The sequence below is a fragment of the Culex quinquefasciatus genome, chromosome 3, assembly GCF_015732765.1.
Source record: "Culex quinquefasciatus strain JHB chromosome 3, VPISU_Cqui_1.0_pri_paternal, whole genome shotgun sequence".
NCBI lineage: Eukaryota > Metazoa > Arthropoda > Insecta > Diptera > Culicidae > Culex > Culex quinquefasciatus.
Window position 1 is genome coordinate 117,042,049 of NC_051863.1, and position 25,859 is coordinate 117,067,907.

Below are 25,859 nucleotides of genomic sequence, written 5' to 3' on the forward strand. Positions count from 1 at the left end.
TGATCGCTTATCCATTCCGGCCAATCTGGAACCGGTTACCGGTGGCCCCTTGGAACACTCCGGAATATGAGATAAACCCTATCATCCGACATATCAAGCTTCATGAAATTGAAAGATATGCCAATCTACGGTTATGCTATTGTTAGCTGACCCATCCTGGCCAATTTGGAACCGGTTACCAGTGGCCCCTTGGGGACACTTCTGGAATATGAAAGTAACCCTACCATCAGACATATCAAACTTCATGAAATTGAAAACTACGTCAACCTACGGTCATGCAATTGTTCGCTGACCTTTGGTTGACATATCCATGAATTTCATGAAGTTTGATTCGTCGGATAGTAGGGTTTCTCTCATTTTCCGGAAGTGTCACCAAGGGGCCACCGGGAACCTGTTCCAGAATTGCCAGAATGCATAAGCGAAAACTGGCATGACCGTTTATTGACACATTTTTCAATTTCATGAAGTGTTATATATGTCGGATGATGGGGTTTCTCTCATATTCCGAGAGTGTCCCCAAGGGGCTACCGGTAACCAGTTCCAGAATGGCCAGAATGGGTCAGCGAACAACGGCATGACCGTAACTTGACATATCTATCAATGTCATAAAGTTTGATATGTCGGATAATAGGATTTCTCTCATATTCCGGGATTGTCCCCAAGGGCCACCGGGAACCATTTCCAAAATGGATTAGCGAACAACGGCATGACCGTAACTTGACATATCTAACAATTTCATTAAGTTTGATATGTCGGATGATAGGGTTTATCTCATATTCCGGAAGTGTTCCAAGGGCCACCGGTAACCGGTTCCAGATTGGCCGGAATGGATCAGCGAGCAACGGCATGACCGTAGATTGACATATCTTTCAATTTCATGAAGTCGGATGATACGGTTTCTCTCTTATTCCGGAAATGTCCCCAAGGGACCACTGGTAACCGGCTCCAGATTGGCCAGGATGGGTCAGTGAACAACGGCATGACCGTAGATTGACATATCTTTCAATTTTATTAAGTTTGATATGTCGGACGATAGGGTTTCTCTCATATTCCGGGAATGTCCCCAAGGGGCCACCGGGAACCAGTTCCAGAATGGTCAGAATGGATCAGGGAACAACGGCATGACCGAAGATTGACATATCTTTCAATTTCATGAAGTTTGATATGTCGGATGATAGGGTTTCTCTCATATTCCGGAAGTGTCCCCAAGGGGCCACCGGGAACCGGTTCCAGATTGGCCAGAATGGATCAGCGAGCAACGGCATGACCGTAGATTGACATATCTTTCAATTTCATGAAGTTTGATATGTCGGATGACAGGGTTTCTCTCATATTCCGGAATTGTCCCCAAGGGGCCACCGGTTACCGGTTCCAGATTGGCCAGAATGGATCAGCGAGCAACGGCAAGACCGTAGATTGACATATCTTTCAATTTCATGAAGTTTGATATGTCTGATGGTAGGGTTACTTTCATATTCCAGAAGTGTCCCCAAGGGGCCACTGGTAACCGGTTCCAAATTGGCCAGGATGGGTCAGCTAACAATAGCATAACCGTAGATTGACATATCTTTCAATTTCATGAAGCTTGATATGTCGGATGATAGGGTTTCTCTCATATTCCGGGAATGTCCCCAAGGGGCCACCGGGAACCAGTTCCAGAATGGTCAGAATGGATCAGGGAACAACGGCATGACCGTAGATTGACATATCTTTCAATTTCATGAAGTTTGATATGTCGGATGATAGGGTTTCTCTCATATTCCGGAAGTGTCCCCAAGGGGCCACCGGGAACCGGTTCCAGATTGGCCAGAATGGATCAGCGAGCAACGACATGACCGTAGATTGACATATCTTTCAATTTCATGAAGTTTGATATGTCGGATGATAGGGTTTCTCTCATATTCCGGGAATGTCCCCAAGGGGCCACCGGGAACCAGTTCCAGAATGGCCAGAATGGATCAGGGAACAACGGTATTACCAAAATGGACATATCTTTCAATTTCATGAAGTTTGATATGCAACATGATGGGTTTTCACCAAAAAGTCAAGTTGGCCGTTCATCGGGCACCCGGGAACCGGTTCCAGGTTACCCGGAAGTGGCCACTAACACTCCAGAGTGGTTCTGGCAATCGTGTATTGTGTTTTTAGTTAGTTTTATGGATCAATTTCAACTATCATGAGAGTATTGGTATCACATATATGTGAAAAACAGTAAAACATGAACTTTTCGGATGTTCCGGATTTCCGGAACCGGTAGGTCACCTGGCCCTGATATTAATATTTGTGGTCAAAGTACAGGTCAATACCTGTCTAATGCAACCCAGAGCATCCTGATTGGTTGACATTTGCCGGAGATACAGGTCGTCAAAGTTGGGGTCTCAAAATTCCATTTTTCGGTTGTAGCCGATTCCCGGTGGCCACAGTGACCAAATCCGGGTTTCCAGGTCGGTTTCGGAAAGGGGACGTTTTAAGCTTTCATTTGTGACCAAAAGAACCGGAATCGGTCAAAAACTGGATTTTTGACCATTTTTTTAAGTTTGGGGTCGAAAAGGACCCCAATACCTTATGTGTGATTTTTTTTTAATACCAAGGGAAGGTTAAAAACAAAAATTTGACGTCTCCGACAATTGCTACAAAAAATCCCAAAGACATTCCTAAAAAATGGGTTTCGTGACACACCCTAATCATGTTCCTAGCTAAAAGTTGTCTTTACTTTTCTTCCGAAATTAGCCGAGCTTAAAAACTACACTATTTTCGGAAAATCAATTTTTCTGTTATTTTGCGATCTAGACCACTGTTCGGTATGTACCTACAATAAAGGTTGGAAATATAAAATCTAAAATATCTACAAATTTTAACTAGAATAAATACAATTTATTCAAAAATTCAAACAAAAAATTAACTGATTGTGTACCCTAATCCATTATAACCTAAAATATTTTGTAAATTTTTGAATGGGAACCGCAATCCATTAATATAATTATCATTTACTTTTTAAAACATTTGCATACACAAAGTATATTCACCTCCGTCATTATGCAAATAAGACTTTATTTAAATATCATCGCCGCCTTGATCGCCGCACTTAATTTGTGATGCTTCGGTAGTCCCCATTAGCCTGATCGTTCTGGTGTAGCCTTCACATTCGCGCGTATGTAGCTATATCGCGTCATCTTTTTGCATCAACAGCAGGTTACCACTGCGGTTAAATGTTTGCAGAAAACACACACTTCACCCACTCACAACAGGAACAACGGGAACCCATACCCAAAGTTGTCTCCCAAGTCAAGTCCCGGCCGCGTCAGGTTCCCCGCAAGGAAATAAATTAATTCACACTCGTCCCCCCCCCCCCTCAGAACGTTGCGTTCCTTCCAGTTGCTCCACCAAGTCAACACAGGTCCACCGCCGGAAAAGAAGCAGGTCAATGTCTTGCAGCTGACTTATTGCCAAAAGTTAAGCTCCTTCGTTTGGAACCTGATTTCGCGAAAAAAAAATGTTCGCGACATCAAGCCAGCCACCAGCTAGAAACTATCCTGGCAGAAGTGTTAAGGTGGCATTTAAACAGTTTTTTTTTTACCAAAATATTTTCATCGTGTTGCCAATTTAATTTTTGAATAACAAGCGTTATTTAATCCACCTTCAGGTGGTTGGTGCCTTCCTCACATTTATGAAGTATAGTCCATATATCCTCACTTTGCACAAAGCGATTCAATGTTTAATATAAATTTGTATAAAGAAAACATTTTATTTTGGATTTAGATATTTATCAAATCCACGTTTCATGCTAAATCAAAACTCATATTCATATCACGGGTATGAATCTTCAAGCAATTTCAATATGGCGACTTGTATCAGAAGAAGGTGAGGCTTTTTCGCTAGTTCTCACTGTTCTGTGTTCTGCGTGCACGTCCGCAAACATCGACCACACACATACTAATACAAAGCGCCACCAAGATGCAAAAGGTAAATACGAATATTTTTGGCACTTTCGTTAAAAAATATGCGGCTTTGCAAAAACAAATAACAAAACTAACATTTAAGTATAGTTTGACTATCAAACTTGTAAATTGTTGCTATTTTGTTCGAAAATTTGATAAAAAATAATAAGTTTTTTGCACCACCCCTTTTGGACGGACATTTCTGTTGCCACCTTTGTCTCCTTGAATTAACCATGGATAGTTTCACAGAGTAATAAACAGGGCAGCTACCACCACGCGGCGCCACCGTTTTAAACGAAAAAATGATACCGTAAACTGGGGTCAATCGGGACACATGGGGCGAATCGGGTCAGCAGTTTTAACCTCGGTTTTAACCATGTTGGAGCACAGTATTTTGATTTTTCTGGTTGGTTTCGGTTAGAACAGACTCAGGCCAACAAAATGTGTACATCCATTTCCAAATTTAAAAGCTTTAAGTGCTCTAAAAACTGCTGTCCCTATTCAGACTGTAGTCCCGATTCACCCCAGGTTACGGTACAGGTTTTTCAGGCGAGTTTCAATCCCCTGTTCATATGCTCTGGAATGTACTTTACAACTTTCCTGAAGAAAGTATCCAGGTTTTTAAGCGAAGATGGCGTTCGAATGGTGAACGCCCGAAATGTCAAAATCGCGCAGTAGCACCAACAATAGAAAAAAATGTGGCTGTCATGCCATGGCATACTTGTTCCGTAATGTTGGTACCACTGCGTGATTTTGACATTTCGGGCGTTCACCATTCGAACGCCATCTTCGCTTAAAACCTCGATAGTGCTGAAGCCTGCCCTAAAAAGATACAGCGTGTTCAAAACTCGTCTAAAACGTGTTGTTTTGCTCGAAAATCACGTTTTAGACTAGTTTTGAGGACGCTATATCTTCTTTTAGGAGCAAGTTAGCACCATAATCTCTTCGGCAAAGTTGTAGAGCACATTCCAGAACATCCGAATATGAGTTCGGTTTTGATAAAGCATGAAACGTGGATTTGATAAATATCAAAATGAAAAAAAAATGTTTTCCCCATACAAATTTATATGGAAAACTGAATCGCTTTGCACAAAGTGAGGACTAAACCAATCGGTCCCTTTCTTTGGGTGGTTGTTTAGGGCCCCAAAAGGAACTGAAAAAGTGCTGTGCTGGAAAATCGATTTTGATATTATACCTTAGTACTCCATATCTTTTGATAGGTTATCAGATCATCAAGATTAGTTAATTTTATGGGACCCTGAGACGGATCGAATAAGAACATTTCGGTCAACTCTATTTTTTTTTTCTCTTCGGAAAATTCTTTCGGTTAGGAATTCAATTATGGAGCCCATAAAGGATCCCGGTTTTCTACGTTATGATAATTAAGCTGGATTTCAAAATAATTTTAAACTGATTTTCATTGAAATTATGGACAGATTTATTTATTGTTTTTTCCAAGTTTTTCTTACTTTCAAAGCCGTATCTTGATTTGGATTTTTATCGGCATCGGTAAAGTAGTGACCATAGTTGAACATTCAAATACGCTCGGCCTAATTCCGAACCTAAATTATGCAAGTTGACTGACCAGTTTTGCCTTCCTCACTGAGGTAAGGCTATAATCCTGCTCTAAAAATGAACTTTCTATTAAAAGCTCCTAGACCCACCTTCATGTATACATATCTACTCAGAATCGAAAACTGAACAAATGTCTGTGTGTGTGTATGTGTGTGTATGTGTGTGTGTATGTGTGTGTGTATGTGTGTGTGTATGTGTGTGTGTATGTATGTATGTGACCAAAATTCTCACTGAGTTTTCTCAGCACTGGCTGAACCGATTTTGATCGAACCAGTTGCATTCGACTTGGTTTAGGGCAAGGGGCTGGAAACTCTAATATTACTTAAGAATACTGAGTATACTAACGATGAAGTTTCGATAAGTAGTTCAAAAGTTATGTATAAAAATGTGTTTTCACATATATCCGGATCTCAATTAAATGCATGTAAACGATGTCCGGATCCATCATCCGACCCATCGTTGGTTAGGTAATTGAAAGGCCTTTCCAATGAGTCCAAAACATTGAAGATCTGGCAACCCTGTCTCGAGTTTTGACCACTTAAGTCATGTTTATGTACTTTTTTGAAGCCGGATCTCACTTAAATGCATGTAAACTATGTCCGGATCCATCATCCGACCCATCGTTGGTTAGATAATTGAAAGGCCTTTCCAATGAGTCCAAGACATTGAAGATCTGGCAACCCTGTCTCGAGTTATGACCACTTAAGTGATATTTATGTACTTTTTTGAAGCCGGATCTCACTTAAATGTATGTAAACTATGACCGGATCCATCATCCGACCCATCGTTGGTTAGGTAATTGAAAGGCCTTTCCAATGAGTCCAAAACATTGAAGATCTGGCAACCCTGTCTCAAGTTATGACCACTTAAGTCATGTTTATGTACTATTTTAAAGCCGGATCTCACTTCAATGTATGTAAACTATGTCCGGATCCATCATCCGACCCATCGTTGGTTAGATAATTGAAAGGCCTTTCCAATGAGTCCAAGACATTGAAGATCTGGCAACCCTGTCTCGAGTTATGACCACTTAAGTGATATTTATGTACTTTTTTGAAGCCGGATCTCACTTAAATGTATGTAAACTATGTCCGGATCCATCATCCGACCCATCGTTGGTTAGGTAATTGAAAGGCCTTTCCAATGAGTCCAAAACATTGAAGATCTGGCAACCCTGTCTCGAGTTATGACCACTTAAGTGATATTTATGTACTTTTTTGAAGCCGGATCTCACTTAAATGTATGTAAACTATGACCGGATCCATCATCCGATCCATCGTTGGTTAGATAATTGAAATGCCTTTCCAATGAGTCTAAAACATTGAAGATCTGGCAACCCTGTCTCGAGTTATGACCACTTAAGTCATGTTTATGTACTTTTTTGAAGCCGGATCTCACTTAAATGTATGTAAACTATGTCCGGATCCATCATCCGACCCAACGTTGGTTAGATAATTGAAAGGCCTTTCCAATGAGTCCAAGACATTGAAGATCTGGCAACCCTGTCTCGAGTTATGACCACTTAAGTGATATTTATGTACTTTTTTGAAGCCGGATCTCACTTAAATGTATGTAAACTATGTCCGGATCCATCATCCGACCCATCGTTGTTTAGATAATTGAAAGGCTTTTCCAATGAGTACAAAACATTGAAGATCTGGCAACCCTGTCTCGAGTTATGACCACTTAAGTGATATTTATGTACTTTTTTGAAGCCGGATCTCACTTAAATGTATGTAAACTATGTCCGGATCCATCATCCGACCCATCGTTGGTTAGATAATTGAAAGGCCTTTCCAATGAGTCCAAAACATTGAAGATCTGGCAACCCTGTCTCGAGTTATGACCACTTAAGTCATGTTTATCTACTTTTTTGAAGCCGGATCTCACTTAAATGTATGTAAACTATGTCCAGATCCATCATCCGACCCATCGTTGGTTAGGTAATTGAAAGACCTTTCCAATGAGTCCAAAACATTGAAGATCTGGCAACCCTGTCTCGAGTTATGACCACTTAAGTCATGTTTATGTACTTTTTTGAAGCCGGATCTCACTTAAATGTATGTAAACTATGTCCGGATCCATCATCCGACCCAACATTGGTTAGATAATTGAAAGGCCTTTCCAATGAGTCCAAGACATTGAAGATCTGGCAACCCTGTCTCGAGTTATGACCACTTAAGTGATATTTATGTACTTTTTTGAAGCCGGATCTCACTTAAATGTATGTAAACTATGTCCGGATCCATCATCCGACCCATCGTTGTTTAGGTAATTGAAAGGCCTTTCCAATGAGTACAAAACATTGAAGATCTGGCAACCCTGTCTCGAGTTATGACCACTTAAGTGATATTTATGTACTTTTTTGAAGCCGGATCTCACTTAAATGTATGTAAACTATGTCCGGATCCATCATCCGACCCATCGTTGGTTAGATAATTGAAAGGCCTTTCCAATGAGTCCAAAACATTGAAGATCTGGCAACCCTGTCTCGAGTTATGACCACTTAAGTGATATTTATGTACTTTTTTGAAGCCGGATCTCACTTAAATGTATGTAAACTATGTCCGGATCCATCATCCGACCCATCGTTGTTTAGGTAATTGAAAGGCCTTTCCAATGAGTACAAAACATTGAAGATCTGGCAACCCTGTCTCGAGTTATGACCACTTAAGTGATATTTATGTACTTTTTTGAAGCCGGATCTCACTTAAATGTATGTAAACTATGTCCGGATCCATCATTCGACCCATCGTTGGTAAGGTAATTGAAAGGCCTTTCCAATGAGTACAAAACATTAAAGATCTGGCAACCCTGCCTCGAGTTATGACCACTTAAGTGATATTTATGTACTTTTTTGAAGCCGGATCTCACTTAAATGTATGTAAACTATGTCCGGATCCATCATCCGACCCATCGTTGTTTAGGTAATTGAAAGGCCTTTCCAATGAGTACAAAACATTGAAGATCTGGCAACCCTGTCTCGAGTTATGACCACTTAAGTGATATTTATGTACTTTTTTGAAGCCGGATCTCACTTAAATGTATGTAAACTATGTCCGGATCCATCATCCGACCCATCGTTGGTTAGATAATTGAAAGGCCTTTCCAATGAGTCCAAGACATTGAAGATCTGGCAACCCTGTCTCGAGTTATGACCACTTAAGTGATATTTATGTACTTTTTTGAAGCCGGATCTCACTTAAATGTATGTAAACTATGTCCGGATCCATCATCCGACCCATCGTTGGTTAGGTAATTGAAAGGCCTTTCCAATGAGTCCAAAACATTGAAGATCTGGCAACACTGTCTCGAGTTATGACCACTTAAGTCATGTTTATGTACTTTTTTGAAGCCGGATCTCACTTAAATGTATGTAAACTATGTCCGGATCCATCATCCGACCCATCGTTGGTTAGATAATTGAAAGGCCTTTCCAATGAGTCCAAGACATTGAAGATCTGGCAACCCTGTCTCGAGTTATGACCACTTAAGTGATATTTATGTACTTTTTTGAAGCCGGATCTTACTTAAATGTATGTAAACTATGTCCGGATCCATCATCCGACCCATCGTTGGTTAGATAATTGAAAGGCCTTTCCAATGAGTCCAAGATATTGAAGATCTGGCAACCCTGTCTCGAGTTATGACCACTTAAGTGATATTTATGTACTTTTTTGAAGCCGGATCTCACTTAAATGTATGTAAACTATGTCCGGATCCATCATCCGACCCATCGTTGTTTAGGTAATTGAAAGGCCTTTCCAATGAGTACAAAACATTGAAGATCTGGCAACCCTGTCTCGAGTTATGACCACTTAAGTGATATTTATGTACTTTTTTGAAGCCGGATCTCACTTAAATGTATGTAAACTATGACCGGATCCATCATCCGACCCATCGTTGGTTAGGTAATTGAAAGGCCTTTCCAAAGAGTCCAAAACATTGAAGATCTAGCAACCCTGTCTCGAGTTATGACTACATAAGTTATACATTGTGTTCTTTTTTTCTGGATCTAAAAAAATGATGAAACCACTCATATACCCATTTTTGGTAAAAAGTGTGGAAGGCATCAACCACATAGGTGGATTAAGTTAGTTTTTCATCCTTTTTTCAGTCAATTCTTTTCCATAATTTTACGCAACGATACGTGACGTTGCTATGACGCACGTGCATGCAAAATTTGAAAGTCATTTGAAATGTAGAACAGATTCTGATAAGATCTAAACACAAAAGTATTCTGTTTTAGATCAGATATTAAAAAAAGAAAACTATCACGAATTTCCACAGCATATCACAGTGTTTTTTGTGTCACTTGTACAGTTTTTGGCTGGTGAACAGTTTTCGAAATGATCAACTTCCGGTGGTCCAGTCCAAACAAGTGTTTTCATCAAAATTCCCAACTCTGAAAGGTGCCGCGGTTCATAATTGTTCCTAATGATCAAAGGCCAGAAAGTGTTTTCCACTCAACTGTTGATGGAAACAAAACATTAACGCTTCTGGAAAATACGTGTCCACTTTGGAGAAACACGTGACGTTTTTGTGTTGTAGCCAGATGACTGCCTAAATTTGTGGGAACAGATGGCAGTCCAAAATTTGATTGAGCCATATTTAATGACAACAGTCTACGAGTTTTTAGTAGATTGGAAAATAATAGAAATGTAAGTTCAGTTCTGTGAACCATTGCTTAAAGCAAAATCAGCTGATGGGGCAAACATTGTTTGGTTAAGCATATATTTGCATTGCATTTGCAATAAAATGTGAATGATTTATTCAAACAAATTTCTTTCTAAAGAAATATTTCTAAGTCGAATGGAATACATTTTTTTATGTGATCAATTTAGATTTTGAAATATCGAAGATCGATATAAATGTCAGTCCTGTATGATTCATACCAAAAACTACCAACTACCAATTTTTATTTTCAGCTGTTTCCTCAAATTCACATCGTCATTAAAACCTCCAAATTACTGGGCATCATCAAGATGCGACTGATAACCCATTCTACAAGTCTTTCTTAAACGATCAACCCGGAGAGGTTCTCGTCGGCTTCTCTCTCAAAATTCCACACCCACCTTGGGCTGCACCTCATCAACGCCGGCCACCTTACACGTGACTCCCTGATCGTCGTCATCGCCAACTCTCGCAAGATACCTACAACATCTCAATAGCTCTTGAGATTTCGTTGGCTTAATGCTCTGTTGCCATTGCTGGCATGGATGGTTTGTTAAATTAAGTTTTTTTTATATTTAATCAAAATATTTTTATCAAAAACATTTTTTAAACTCAATCGAAATAAAAACAATGTCACATTTCGACGTCGTCGTACTAAGTTGTCGTACCCGCCATTTCGACGTTCCGAGAAAAACGCGGTTTTAATGTTTGACCTTGAATAAACAAAAACTTAAGCACTCAATGTAAACAATAACAAACACGTTTTGTTTGGCTGACCATTCTGTGCATTGTTCCGAAGTTTGGTTGAAGTTGGTTGCTGGAGTCCCGAGTTTTAATTACAAATGTTTACGGTGCGTCAAACGCGTTCTAACCTGAAATCCCTTTGGCCAGTTGTCGCACTTACATCAATTATCAGGGAGTGACAAGATGGCACGACAAGATTGAAACTACTTTCATATAAAAAGTGACAAACAATTTCGGAGCCTTTTTGGTTTTCATTGAATATCTCAGGATTGATATCGAATTTTGGGGAACTGTGAAGGTCAAAAGATGAGGCATTGTGAGCTGCACAAAATGGCGTTCTTAACTTAATTTGGCCCAAAATGCACGTACGACAAGCTAGCACGACGGCGATGATTTTAGATTCAGTGCTTCACGGCACGTTCCAGTTGATAATTTGTTATTACTAAAATAATTGAAAAAATATAAAACATGAGGCGGATTGAAAATTCCAAGGTCAGGAAAGATTGTGTGTCTGATACAATGTTTAATTTTACATCAGAAACTTTGGTAAGTGTAATCTTTTTCTATGTTTTTTTTTCACTTTTTTACACTTTAGTTCAGGCAAAATTACAAAAGAAGTAAATTAACACCTAAAATCTTTCAACTCGTCATTTTTTCAACTTCCTCATAAAAAATCCGTTGGAATCGATTAAAAAATATAATAGTTCTCGGCGCTGAAAAGCTGGGCACATTTCCTCTCATTTTTGCTCGGGAACATTGAAAATCGGGCAATAAGTTTCTAAGCTACAGCCTCACAAAGAAATCGCATCGATCGAATTAATTTTTCTAAGTGTCACTAAGGTCATAACTTTCAACCGACAAAATCTCCTAAACTATTGGTCTGAATTTCAATGTTGAAAATTGAAATTTTTGTGTTATTTTCTGATCATACAATAACAGTATTTCAAAATTAATATAATTTGGTCTTAAATATGAAATTAATAAAATTATCTATTTTCAGTTATGCTTTTGGAACTGTTTTAATAAAAAGATCAGAAAATTGAGTAAAAGTTTTAATTTTTACATTGAAAATCGGATCAATAGTTTCCGAGATATGGTCAGTTCAAAATTATAGGCTTGTTTGGTAAAACTTTCCATCGATTCGAATTATTTGTGAGGTTGTACCTCAGAAACTAATTGCACGATTTTCAATGTTCCAAAATTATAGGAAAGGTGTTTCTTTTTCAAGAAGTTAACCTCAAAAAAACTTCGAACAAAAAATTATGCATAAAAGTTGTAACTTGAAAACGGAAATTTTATCAAAAAAGTGTAAACTACTTTTTGATTGCAAATTTAATTTAGCTTTAAAATAATAGTACTATGGCTCAAAAGATGTGTTTTTAACCATGGGATTTTTTTTCTTTATACCTATTGTTTCTGAATAGTCATATTCATAGCCTATTTATAACCTATCATACCCATTTTGTATCACCAGCCCCCAAAAAAACATAGTTGACTTTATAGATGTCGGCCACCATTACTAGTACCAACCACTAGTGTCTTCCTTTTATCTACAAGGACTTCGCCGCCCTGGACTCCTAAGTGTATGAAAATATGGCACGGAGCGACGGCGCCGAATACCCATTTTTACACAAAGAATTTAAGAGCGCCCGCCGCGGGATTCGAACCGGCAACCTCTGGATTGTGAGTCCAGTGCGCGGTCCGATTGATCCACACGGGCGGGACAGCCCAGCCCCCAAAATGGTATGGAAACTTGTTTGGAAAAACTAATGATGCAAAATTACTTCTTTTGACATAGGGAATGCGTGGACAAAGTTTCAACAAAATAAAATAAAACCCGAGCAGACGGAAATAACGTGGGAATAACATTTTTTGTTATTTGAAAATACTAGGCCAATAACATTTTATGCTATTTATAACAAGATTTGTTATTCGCCGTTATGATTTTTGTTATTGGATTGTTATTGTAATTACAGACTAATAACATTTTGCGTTATTCTTCGAACAAATCTTTGTTATTCTTTTTTGTTATTTTAACAACTAATCCGATCATCCCAATAACAGTTGGAGTTATTCTTCCATAACAAAAAATGTTATTCCCAAGTTGTTTTGACTATCAACCAATATCAAACCCATAACAAATTTGGTTATGATAACATAAACTGTTATTAGGCTCTTATGCAAAAATGGATTTTGCAAGAATATTCCATAACATTTTTTGTTATTTTAACAGTATTTGTTATTGAAATGGCATGAATTTTGTTATTACCGTCTGCCCGGGAAATACAAAGAAAAGTCTATTTGCGAAGTCGTAGAGAACCACTCTATTTTGTTGTCTTGTCTTGTAACAGGCAATCCATAGTTCAAATTTGGCTAATTTGGGATCGCAGAACTTTGATCTTCAGACTAAAAAAAAGTCTGAAGAAATAAAATTTCTGTATTTCAGAATATTTCGGGTTTAATTCCTTGCATTTTTTTTTTAAACAAACTTTTGTTTGTACTATGCAGAGATATATTTTTTTAAGGGTAATTCCATCTGAAGCGGAACAGCGTTTGAAAATTACCCTCTCTGATCCTGCTCAAATTTTGCAGGGCTGTTGATACTTTTAAAACCTGAATTTCATCCAAATCGGACCAGCCCCTCCATTTTTGTACCACCCCAAAAAATCGACCTTTTGGCGATTTTTGAGCGAAACCCCTATTTTCAAACTGCGATAGCTCAGGAACCATAAATCTTAGAGGGTCGCTCTTCGACTCAATTTTGAAGAAAAATTGGACGTAGAATCCATTTCCGAGATCAAAATTTTGATTAATTTATGTTTTCTACCTGCATTGCTCAATTGAAAACTTTAAATGGCCGTATCTCAAAACACCCCAACATTTTTTTTGATTTGACCTCACCATCGAACTCCCCGGCCAATTTTACATAAGAATCATTTATTCATAGAAATAAATATGTTTCGTTTCAGAGATATCGAATTTTTATGTTTTGAGTATTTGAGATTACCTACATTAGCTTCATTCGCCGTATCTGCTAGAAGCACTCAGGCGCGCTGATCAATAATTAGGGTAGAGTAGTCATCAATGAGACACGGGGAACAATGATAAAATGGCTCTCACAAGTCGTAGTTTCAATCAATCAGGCTCATATTTGGGGGAAAGGTGTGTCTACTGGATACACGTCTGCCATAATAGTGGCTTTGGTTATAGACGCTCCATTGAAAAGTTAATCATAAATGTTTGATTCTGGGGTCTAAAAGTAAATTATGGAAAATAATTCATTTTCGTTCGTAGGCTGTCATTTACACCAAAACTAATATTTCTTCAAATTTCTTTCGACGTTCCATAGGGATTGAGTTGGGCTACAATTTCCTTTCATTAGGTTTGGCTAAAATTTAAAATATACCCAGAATCCAAGGCTGTCTCATTGATCCCCACTCATTTCAGCCCATGGGTAACAATGAGACACTTTTATTTTTCTTCATTAAACTTTTCAAAATCTGTGGAAATCTTTCAAAACTTGAATTAAAAGTGATTCTTGGCATATTTATAGAGTTTTAACTTCATTAACCCAAAAATACAAAGTTATTTGGTATAAATATATGGATTTTACAAAATTTAAATACTTTTTAGTATAACTTTTGTTAGTTAAAGTTTCATGTTGGCAAAATTGCTCTAATCAATCTCATATTTTGATCAATATTAGAACACATTAAAAGAAAGAAAATGCAACAAAAGCTCATCAAAACATGCTGATGAAAAATAACAAAAATCGTTGAAAGTTGAAAACCAAAAGTGTCTCATTGATGACTACCCTACCCTACTACTTGGTGTTCTGGGAGACGATTATTGATCTATCTATTTTTCTTCAAGGGCCAATATGCACCTCCCAAGAACAGGGGTCAAGAAATGGCTTTACGAACAGCAGTACAAAGGAGAGGGAACGATTTCTTGGGGCGAGTTTTTTTTGGGAGGTACAAACATGGAGGGGGTGGTCCGATTTGGATGAAATTTGGGATTCTTGCATGTTTTGAAAGTATCAACAGCCCTGCAAAATTTGAGAAAGATCGTGCACAGTTGAGATTTAATGACCCTTAATCGATCCCAATTTTTCGAAAAGTTATAAATTTTTTACCGTGTTTTTAAAAGAAATAGTAAAGCTTTCGAATATATTGGAATTTTTCCGCTTTCATCAACAAAAAAAGTAGTTTACCTTTTTTCAAAAAATCCAATTTCATCAAGTGAGCACAACCTCACCAAGATATGACGCATAACGATTGTGTCTTCAAGACACAGCCATTTTTAAGAGAAAGAGAAGCGAGTCGAATGCGATTCACTCTATAGGAGAGCCTCTTTCAGACTCTGCTGCTGCTGCTGCTGCTCTCCGCCCGGCAGTCTGTTCTGAGTCGTTACCGCAGAAGGAGGTGCGCGCTCACCAACCCGTTTCGTTGTTTGTTGCTTAAGTCGATCGCGCGCGTTCAAGTCACTCTCTCGCGTGACTTCCAAGTCGGAATCGTCGTCGAGGCGTACAATATCAGCTTGTGTGCGCGTGTTCGTGTGTGTGTGGGTTCTTCTCTTATTATCTGTGATTTTTTCGCTCTTTTTCCCAGTGTTGCCCGTAATTAGAAAGTTTAATTTAAAAACTATTTTTTCCTCACTTCTCCCGGTTTTGTGTTGTATGGATCTTGTTTCTTTTTCATCCAGTACTTACCACTTGGCTGTATTTCACTTTTTTCGCGTTCAACTAGTTTGGTGTGATTTTTTGTTGTTGTTGCTGCTGCTTTTTTCTGTACTATTTCTTCGTTTGATTGCTGGAATCATTCGCGTGTAATAAATCTGTGCGGCGGGAGAAGGCTTTGGCTTAAATCAAAGTGCGTGCGTTATTATTATATCGCGCTCTGCGCTGCTTAGCCTCTTTCTGGCTCTTGGCCGCGGGGTTCCGTCCCCGGCGATGGTCCCCAAGACTCCCGCGATCGATCGATGTCGTGACTTGTAAAGAAGCTGGACTGTGCTTTTTTTTGCTCAATAAGTAGGGTATTGAGCCAGTAGTTGGAGGGTGGCTTTAATAACAATTACAAAAAAAAAATATCAAATACATGTCAATTAAATAATTATTGTTTTTATTCGAACTGTCTTGATTGGATGACTTTTGTATCGATGAAAGAAGTTAAGCCATTATTTATTAATCTTTAGCTCACAGTTTCATTTTTAAAATGTAGTGCAAAAATTACTCAATTTAATTACATTTCAACCGGTTAAGATAATATCAAATCTTTCACATTTTTTTCAAAAGGTTCTATCCACCGAGAAAACCAATAGCACTTAGCTTTTAAAAAGATTTCACTTAATGATAAAGAAAAGAGAATGAACTTATTGAATGAATTAATATCAATATTGCACTACATTTTTGGTTTTATATGAAATTAATTATCACAAATTATGGAGAACATTGGTTGTAATCGAATGAACAAAAAAGGGAGCGTTCTTTTATTACGTAACGTATTTAGGGGGGAGGGGTTGTCGGTGTCTGTTACGAAATGCTACGTAACGCAAAATTTTCATACAAGAATTCATAAAAAAATGCAAAAGACCTTGAGTTACGCGTTACAGGGGGATCGCCTATCTGTTACGATTTGTTACGAATGGGGGTAAAAAATCCCAAATTTTGCGTTACGTAATAAAAGAACGCTCCCTAAAACATAAATATGCTTTCGCTAAGTCCAATAATTCCATTAAGATTTTTTGTTGTAATGCATTTTTGATTTTTTTTTTTTTGCATTCACAAGGTAAAAAATTATTCCGATGTAAATTTGAATGCCATACTTTAAAAGATGTTAAAGATTTTGCCAAAAGAATCCGCATCATAACATCACTCGTAATGAACTTCCTAATTAGGCTTCATATACATGGAAAAAAATCTTTTAAGCAAATCCGGTAACGCTATGTTTTTGTTACCGGATTTGCTTACAAGTTTTCCAAATCGGCCACAATTTTATACGATTTTGACGATTATTCGATAACATTGTTTCTAAAATCGTAAAAAAATGATTATTGAAAACATTTCAATGTTTTGTTTTGTTCAACGTTACCAGATTTGCTTACAGGATTTCTATCCGTGTGCACATTTTCCTTTATACATGGGTTCATAGTGTAATTTGATAAGAATTGCGGTCTATTAAGTCCTTTTTTGAAAATGATGAAGTCCTATTGACAATTTGGATTTGTTAACAAAAATTGTATTGCTCCAGAGTTGATGACCTTGCAATGCTGAAATTGGAATTTTTACAACTTTTCATTGATATGCAATTTTTTATAAAAATTATTTCTGCAAACCACAGTTCTTTACATCTGTACAAATTAATATGTTTATATCCTTTCTGTTAGATAATTAGTTTCATTATTTGGCAGCACTGGCCAGTGATATTGTTACTAAAGTAGAATTAATGGCACTTTTTAAAGATGGTTTCAGCCACTGTTTTGAATATTTATTATTCAACAATCGGGTCCCAAAGTTAAGCTTAAATTTGTGACATTATGGTTCACGACGATAACACATATTTTTCTGAGTACGATGATCCTTTGTACGACCAAAAAGGATTTAAAATAGATTTTTAATCCAATTCTTAAAAATAAACTTCGCAGCCCTTCTTGCGTAAAGCATCCGACTTGACAGTTTGTCCCAAGGGGATCATAGTTGATCCATCGTTAAATGTTGCCTTGTCAATTTATTTTTCTGCATTAAAATTAAAAAAAAAAGTATGAGAGATTTGGCAACATTTTTAAAATTTTAATAAGTATACCATAGAAAACGGCTTAATTTACTTACAGTTAGATAGTTATCCCGATACGATTCGATTCGTAAACATTGTGAATGTATTTAAAAGTAACTCTTTTTTGAAACTGTAAAAAAAATCAGTTTACAACTAAATCAATTGTTAATTCGAATACTTGCAGAACAGTGCGTAAAATTCAACAGCTTAAGAAGTAAGGTGTCCTCCAATTGCTCAACCGAACAACTACCAACACAATACCCTAAAATAGCGTTTACTTCGATATCGACTGTTAGTCAGGGTGTGCCGAGCAGCAAGTTATGAAAAATTAGTGACCGTTCGAAGCACGACGGTGTGTGGACCCGCGGGAATCGTACCGAAATTGGCCCGCGCGCGAGGAAAAAGAAGCCTTTAACTGCAGTTACATAACCTTAAAAAACGGATAGAAGCAGCAAGCAAGCAATTACAGCAATTGGTGAAGTTGTTTCTAAAAGAAGTTTTTCGTGTGTGTGTTTTTGTCTGCCTCATTCAGCACCTCATACTTTATATTGTGGTCAAGAGAAGTGGCCACTTCTGGAAGCAACAAACATCCAACTTAGGCCGTTGAAGGAGAACCGCTCGAGAGATGGCGCTGATTCACGTCAGCCTGACCATACTGGTCGGCCTCTGCAGCGTTGTGCTGGTCTGCGATGCAAAAGGTAAGTGAGCTGAAGGTCATAGCTGGAAGGGGGACTGGATCGCCCACGCGCGCACACGGCTTATTTGGAGCTGGAGATCCGTAAGATCCGGATACGAGTGTGTTCGTCCACTGTTCGCGCGATACATTGACAATCGACAACACGACAGACGACAAGAACCGACCCGTTAGTTTATTGATTTAACAAAGAAATGAATGGATTTCAACACTGAGTGTGTTTTTTTCGTCACCGTTGTGCTATCTTGAGGGAATTATGATTCTGACAAAAAGTTAGACATGTGGAAATTTAGTTCAAATTATTATCTCAAATATGGAAAGAAATTTTGTGGGTCTCAAAAGGTCACCACAGTAAAAACCAAAGTACGACAGAATATCACAAAGACGACGAACTTTGCTCGCGCAAACAGTGCAGACTGTCCGCGCGATTGCGGACTGAATGGCGGCGTTGTGTCCATTTATGGATAGTGGTTTAGTGGATTTTATTCATCTGTGTGTTGTAGTGGTGCTAGTGCTAGTGGCTACGACTACGGTCTCACTCTTCGACTGTTGCAATTTACTCCTCGGGCTTAAAACTAGTTTTTGTCTGCCTGACTTTTTTTTTTTTGTTCAAACTTCTACCTCTCGGGACGACTTGCAAGACAGTTGATTCGTGTGTGCGTTTATAATTCTGAAATGAAACGAGCTGTCGATGAATACATTTACGACTGCGATTCGTACTGGCAATTTTAAATGCTGTCCGCCGCCGCTGCGCACGTCAAATTCAGCCGGCAGTGGTAATAACCATTTCCTTTCTAAGGATGATGTCATGCTTGCAGGCGCGAGAAAGCGGTGCGACGTCTTTCTTTTTGTGATTTGAATCATTTTGCATGAATTATTCAAGTATGATGCAATGACTATGACGAATATTCAAATTTAAATTTACTGTGCATTTAAAATTTCCGGAATGGTGTCAATTCCAAAATGTTTACAAAATCGCATGATTTGTTCTTATCAAAATCAATTTAATTTTTTGGTGGAGCTGTTGATCCTATCAAAACAATCAAAGATCACAACTTTCATCAAAAACTATCCGATCCGATAATTGTGAATTTTTCTAAACCTGCATTTTTAAACTGTGATGTCTCACAGTTGTTGTTGTTGATTTTATTGGGGGAACTTTAACCCTATGGGTCATTTGCTCCCGACTTTGATAGTCAGTCATTTGTAAAAGGACGTAAAACAAGTTCAAAATAAAATTAACATATTTTTAAGTAATTATTGAACTTTCAACCAATTTTCGATCAAAGATCAGAATTCTGACTTAAGGTGAAGCCGTTGATCATTTTCGAAGAAAATTGATCATCACTATAAAATATTCTGTATTAAATTCAACTTAACGAATTTTAGCACCAATAGGAATCAGCATGTGCCGGTTGTTGCCTTCTTGAAGCCACTGAAAGAATGTTTGATCTAAATCAAATGTGCTTCAAAATTTGTATAATTTTGTAAAACAATCATTGACGTCCTAGTTGGCAATCGGGTTCTAAAACACTATGCAAATTTTTGTGGACAAAACACGAAAATACGATTGAAAATCATTTCTGATATATTTTTTTTCAATTTAATTCAAAAAAATTGACAAGACAACATTTTTTTGATGGATTTTATATGCCCCCCTTGAAATGAACTGTCAAGTAAGATCTTTTCTGTCTAGAAATAATTTATAAAAATTGTGTGTGTGTGTGTGTGTGTGTGTGTGTGTGTGTGTGTGTGTGTGTGTGTGTGTGTGTGTGTGTGTGTGTGTGTGTGGTCCAATCTAATACCCGCTAACCTGTAGCGATATTATGGGAAAGTGCCGAACGCTGATACAACCGATACAACATATCTCAGTCCCGGGTATTAGGTGGTGATAGCCGTCGCGCTGCTTCCAACGAACCGTTTCAGAATGACAGAGCTCCTTGCGGTCCAATTCCGAGGTCGCTGGGCATTGTTCGGCCCCGCCTAAACATAGAAGCAAGCATCTGAAGGAAACTCGAACTATATTTAGACTTCCAATCCCCTCAGGCAAATCAGGGATCAGCGCGTATTTAATATGAGAAAGAGATAACATGTTTCAACACTAAGGATCAATTCACTGCTAGAGTGTAAACATTTGATGGCCGACTGCTTAGTGTCCCAGACCACCAGGGTCTTTGTACTCAGAAAAATAGGTTTTATCGTTGTGAACTATACTATCTCAAATTAAGAGTTTAATTTTAGGACCAAATTTGGCCCAAAATGCGTTCGACAGATTTTATATGCCATAGACATTGTTGCCAACGATTTTCTGCATTTTGGGTGCAATATAAAACATACCTGGTAATAATTCCAGGCGATTCGAAGAAGAAGATCAACAAAACGCGCAGTATGGGATTTGACAGCACGCGTTTGCCGAAAGTGCGGCGCGTCGTTTCGAAGCTGGTTTGCTGCGTGTCTTTCTGGGGAATACGCGCAATATTTACATTCTGTTTTCGGTAAAATTACACAAAATAATATTCAACCTTCAAATTTACAACCTTTCAAACTTTTTTTTACTATGTAGTTTGAAAATTAAGCTTCTTAAGACCAGTCAATTTCAAAATTTAAAAATCAGTTTTTTGATCATTTCTTGATAATTCTCGTCTTAACCCTCTACAACCAAATCCCGCCTTTAGACGGGCCTCGATGTAAAAATTCACAAAAAAACATTTTTCAACCAATTTTCGATCTTAAAAGCATTGAAAAAGAGAGATTTAAAAATTTAGGGTTGGAAGTTTGACTTGTTTTACTTGACTTTGCCAATGCTTTTAAAAATGTCATTTTTTATGGGTCAACTTTAGTTGTGTTTTTACTAACATTTCCTATATTGTAGGTAAAAAGAAGTATTTTTTTACAATTTAAATGATAATGGTTCCATTCTATAGCAAAAATTGTGAAAAACAAGCAAAAATGTCAAGAAAAACATAAAACAAGAGAAGTAGTTTAAGAAGAAGTTTTTCGTTGAACAAAAGTTGCTCAAAATTACCTTCTGAACACGCGAAAAAAAAATTCGAAAAAAATTGGCCTGTAGAGGGTCACAAGATTTTGTTTCAGCATAAACACGCAGATATTGTATACGCTACTCTGCTACATATCATTTAAAATACCTCCGAGAGTTCCCACCTTAATTCCGCAAACTACCTCTAAAATTCCAACCGCAAAAAGCAGCAGCTCCACCTTGCCGGTAGGTGGCCAAGGTGAGCCGTAAAGTCACCATCACCACCTCCATTCGCAAACTGAACCTATTACTCAACCAAATTTTCTGAGCTTTTTAAGTCGCTTTTTAAATTCGGTTCACGTTGAAGTTCTAAAAATACGTCTGGGTCTCCGATTTAAGTCAACGCGTGTATTTGGATCAAACCACCTCCGATTCGCCAAAAACCGGTTCACCGGCAGCGAAGCCAATTGTCATGCAGGCGGAAATCTGCCTCCAGCCGTTTGATCGAGTGCGCATTTCAGCAGCGCCCAAAGGAAGCTTCCCACCGAGGGTAGCCCCTCGATCGCGTCATTTTTATATTTAGCACCCTGCCGCGAGTTTGCTGGTCTGCAACAGAGCAGTTCTTTGGAGAGTCAGACATGAAGGTTGGGCAAATTACGGGTCTTTCAATACATACATACAATTTACTTTTTATTTTTTTAATGGGTCAAAACAAATTTTAAATTTAAATTGTCTTCAAACTTTTCCAACAATCAAGAACATAAAATAATTATTGAGATTTTTGTTTGTATTAACAATACAATCAATAGTAAACTGTCAAGAAAATATTTTGTAAAGTTACTTTTTACGTTTTCAAACAAAGCCATTAAAAAATTTGATCCACAGAGCGGAAAAAGATGTTATATATTTCCATAAAACCTTAATTTTTCTGCAAACTTATGGAAGAGCGTAACTGTAATCATGCCTTCATCACTTTGTGATAATTTTTCATGTATCAGAAAATCAGGATTGAAAATTTGAAGTTTGTTGTTGATCCTCCCAGAGTCGATGGACAAAAACTTTAATTACAAATTTAATTTTTTCCTACTCGGAAAATAAAATGTTAAGTGGCCCAATAATGCAAATATAAATATTTTTCGAAAATATAAGCTAAGTAAAATGATTCTTAATTTCGGCTCAAGCCTTAGTTTTGAAATTGAAAATGTCAGTTCTGGTTTTTACGGGAAGAAAATTAATAAAAAGTTTCTCTTAAAATAAATATGTGTTTTGCATATTTCCATAGAACTTCTCAGCAGGCAGAGTGCGGGGGTTCATCGTCTGCCGGCGCGGCCAAGTCTTTCGCTGTGTTCAGGCGGGAGACTTCAACGCTCCAGCTGCGGTCGAGGTCAAGAACTTTTCCGAAAATTAAACGTTACCTCGGTGCCGCCAACGGAGCGTGGTTCGAAAGATACGGATAGATATCATTAGCTGGTATGCTTCGCGGGAGGAAGCCTCGCAGGGTGCAAGGCAATTTTGAGATCTCCGAAGATTAGGGTTCTCCCCAACCAGCTTCCTGTAACCATACATGTAATTAGGTCTCACGTGGTGGATGGAAGTTGGAGTCTCTGCCGACACCTTAAACCAGCTTCCTGAGCCAAGAAACCTCATATCTGGGCTGTGGAGATTACTCGGAAAAATTCCCAACATGTCGAGATTTCTCACCCATCGCGTGTGACGATGGTGGTCACACAAGAGCAAGGTGAAATCATATGATCACCTCTCCTTCCATTTCGGAGAAAACTCTCGACTTCAGAAGCAATCACATACTTGTTCATCAACACGCGAGAAACCCGGTTGTTTGGAGATTTTATCGCGACGACGACGACGGAGGAAACAAAGCAGATTCATGTCATACCGCGGCTTTATGAGATAATTGCGCACTTCCAACTGAACTTTCCGGCATCCCGTGGCGGAACCAAGCCAAGGTTGGATGACCTTCACCGGTCCGAGGCGTTCCCACTTGGCGACTGAGTCGAGAACAACCCGCCCGAGATACTAGGAAATTTCGAGGAGGATCGAGAAGACGCAGCAGGTTGCATGTTTGTGCGAACTGTTCTTAAGCGAGCAAAAACACATTTTGTTTTGCACATATTCGCAGTGGGAGAGCTATGGAGTGCACTTGTTTTGTTATTTATTTGTTGTTGTTTTGCTAACATCTTATCATACTTGACTGCATTTTGCAAGGGCTATGTCATCGATGCGATAATCTTAGAACACGGAACCTAACACAGCTTTGTTTTTCACATAACTCGCTGATATTCTATGGTGGTTCTCAAGTGTGGTAATTTTAAGTTGAATTATTTTTGAATGCCCCATGCTCCCCACGATAATTTAAGCAACTTCACTTTTATTGTTTTATTGTGTTCTTCTTTTATTTTAAAGTACCGTCAACTGGAGTGAATCGGGACTACAGTCTGCATTGGAACAGTATGTTTAAGAGCACTTAAAAGCTTCAAATTTGGAAATAAATGCACAAATTTTGTTGTTTTGAATCTGGTCTAATCGAAATCACTCAAAAATACCAAAAAATTAGGCAGGAACATTGCTAAAACTGATGTCCTAATTCGCCTTAAGTGTCCCGATTCGGCTCAGATGATTTCACATGCTTAAAATTTTTTCTGATTCTTGAGTCTATTTTGCTACAACTTTTTTGAGTTTAAATTTGTCTCTGTCATTTTTTTTTCTTTTGACGTCTTTTTCAATCGCTAATAACCGTTTTGCACTCTTCGACAAAGTTGTATAAGAGCAGTTCTCCCAGATTTCGGTCATTCATTTTTTTTTGTATTTTTTAATCCGACTGAAACTTTTTTGGTGCCTTTGGTATGCCCAAAGAAGCCATTTTGCATCATTAGTTTGTCCATATATTTTTCCATACAAATTTGGCAGCTGTCCATGCAAAAATGTTGTATGAAAATTCAAAAATCTGTATCTTTGAAGGAATTTTTTGATCGATTTGGTGTCTTCGGCAAAGTTGTAGGTATGGATATGGAGTACACTGAAAAAAATGATACACGGTAAAAAAATTTTTGGTGATTTTTTATTTCACTTTTTGTCACTGAAACTTGATTGCAAAAAACACTTTTTTTATTTTTTTTTTATTTTTTGATATATTTTAGAGGACATCAAATGTCAACTTTTCAGATATTTCCAGGTTGAGCAAAATATCTTTGACCGAGTTATGAATTTTTTAATCAATACTGATTTTTAAAAAAAATCGAAATATTGGTCGCAAAAATTTTTCATCTTCATTTTTCGATGTAAAATCAAATTTTCAATCAAAAAGTACTGCAGTGAAATTTTGAAAAAGTGCACCGTTTGAAAGTTAAATCCATTTATAGGTGACTTTTTTGAAAATAGTCGCAGTTCTTCATTTTTTAAATTAGTGCACATGTTTGCCCACTTCTGAAAAAAATATTTTTGAAAAGCTGAGAAAATTCTCTATATTTCGCTTTTTCGGACTTTGTTGATACGACCCTTAGTTGCTGAGATATTGCCACGCAAAGGTTTAAAAACAGGAAAATTGATGTTTTCAACACACCATTTTCTAATGTATCTAATGTATGTAATATCTCAGCAACTATAGGTTTGATTTTCAATGTTTAAATATAAGACATTGTGGAATTTTCCGATCTTTTCGAAAAAAATATTTTCAATTTTTAAACCAAGAATAACATTTCAAAAAGGCGTAATATTGAATTTTTGGCCCTTTTTAAATGTTAAAAAAATCTAACCATCCACATTAACGACCCCCGGGTCTTTTGTGGTCTATGTTGCAAGTTTCTGCAAGGTTTGAATGGAGAGAGCACCCAAACCTCTTTCTACTCCAAGGAACCTTCCATCCCAGTGTTTGAACTGACGACCTTCGGATTGCGAGTCCAGCCGCCGCCAGCGATTCCACCGGAGTAGGTTTGGTTTGGTGTGTTATTTGTACTTATGGCATGGAGACGACTCCTACACCTGGAATGACTTAACGACCTAACAACCAAGGCCGGGACCGACATTTTACTTCCTCATCCGATGGAAGGTTGCAGCAGATGAGAATCGAACCCAGAATCATCCGCTTACAAAGCGGACAGCGTAACCATTCGGCCACACACTGCCATTGAAATGTTAGTCTTGGTTTAAAAAATTTGAAAATATTTTTTTTTCGAAAAGATCGGAAAATTTGATTTTACATCGAAAAATGAAATTGAAAAATTTTTGCGACCAATTTTTCGATTTTTTGAAAAAAATAAATCAGTATTGATTCAAAAATTCATAACTCGCTCAAAGATTTTTTTGCACAACCTGGAAATATCTGAAAAGTTAACATTTGATGTACTCTAAAACATATCAAAAAATAAAAAAATAAAATAAAATAGTGTTTTTTGCCAATCAAGTTTTAGTGACAAAAAGTTAAATTAAAAATCGCTGCTGCAAGAAAAAAATTTCTTCTTCTTAACTTCTTC

General features: G+C 37.8%; 1 protein-coding gene across 7 annotated transcripts in view; it reads left to right on the forward strand.

The window, feature by feature from the left end:
* Positions 1-15,314: 15,314 nt before the first annotated feature.
* LOC6035607 overlaps positions 15,315-25,859 on the forward strand; it is a 112,720-nt gene continuing 102,175 nt past the window's right edge. Inside the window, exons 1-2 of one of the 7 annotated variants that reach the window (XM_038262694.1) lie at positions 15,315-15,549; positions 18,234-18,399. In XM_038262694.1, coding sequence (XP_038118622.1) covers positions 18,327-18,399 — 73 coding nt within the window. In that variant the 5' untranslated portion in view covers positions 15,315-15,549; positions 18,234-18,326. Of the gene's footprint in view, positions 15,550-17,885; positions 18,400-25,859 lie in introns of all 7 variants that reach the window. The other 6 variants (XM_001845704.2, XM_038262691.1, XM_038262693.1 and 3 more) reach the window with 6 other exon arrangements.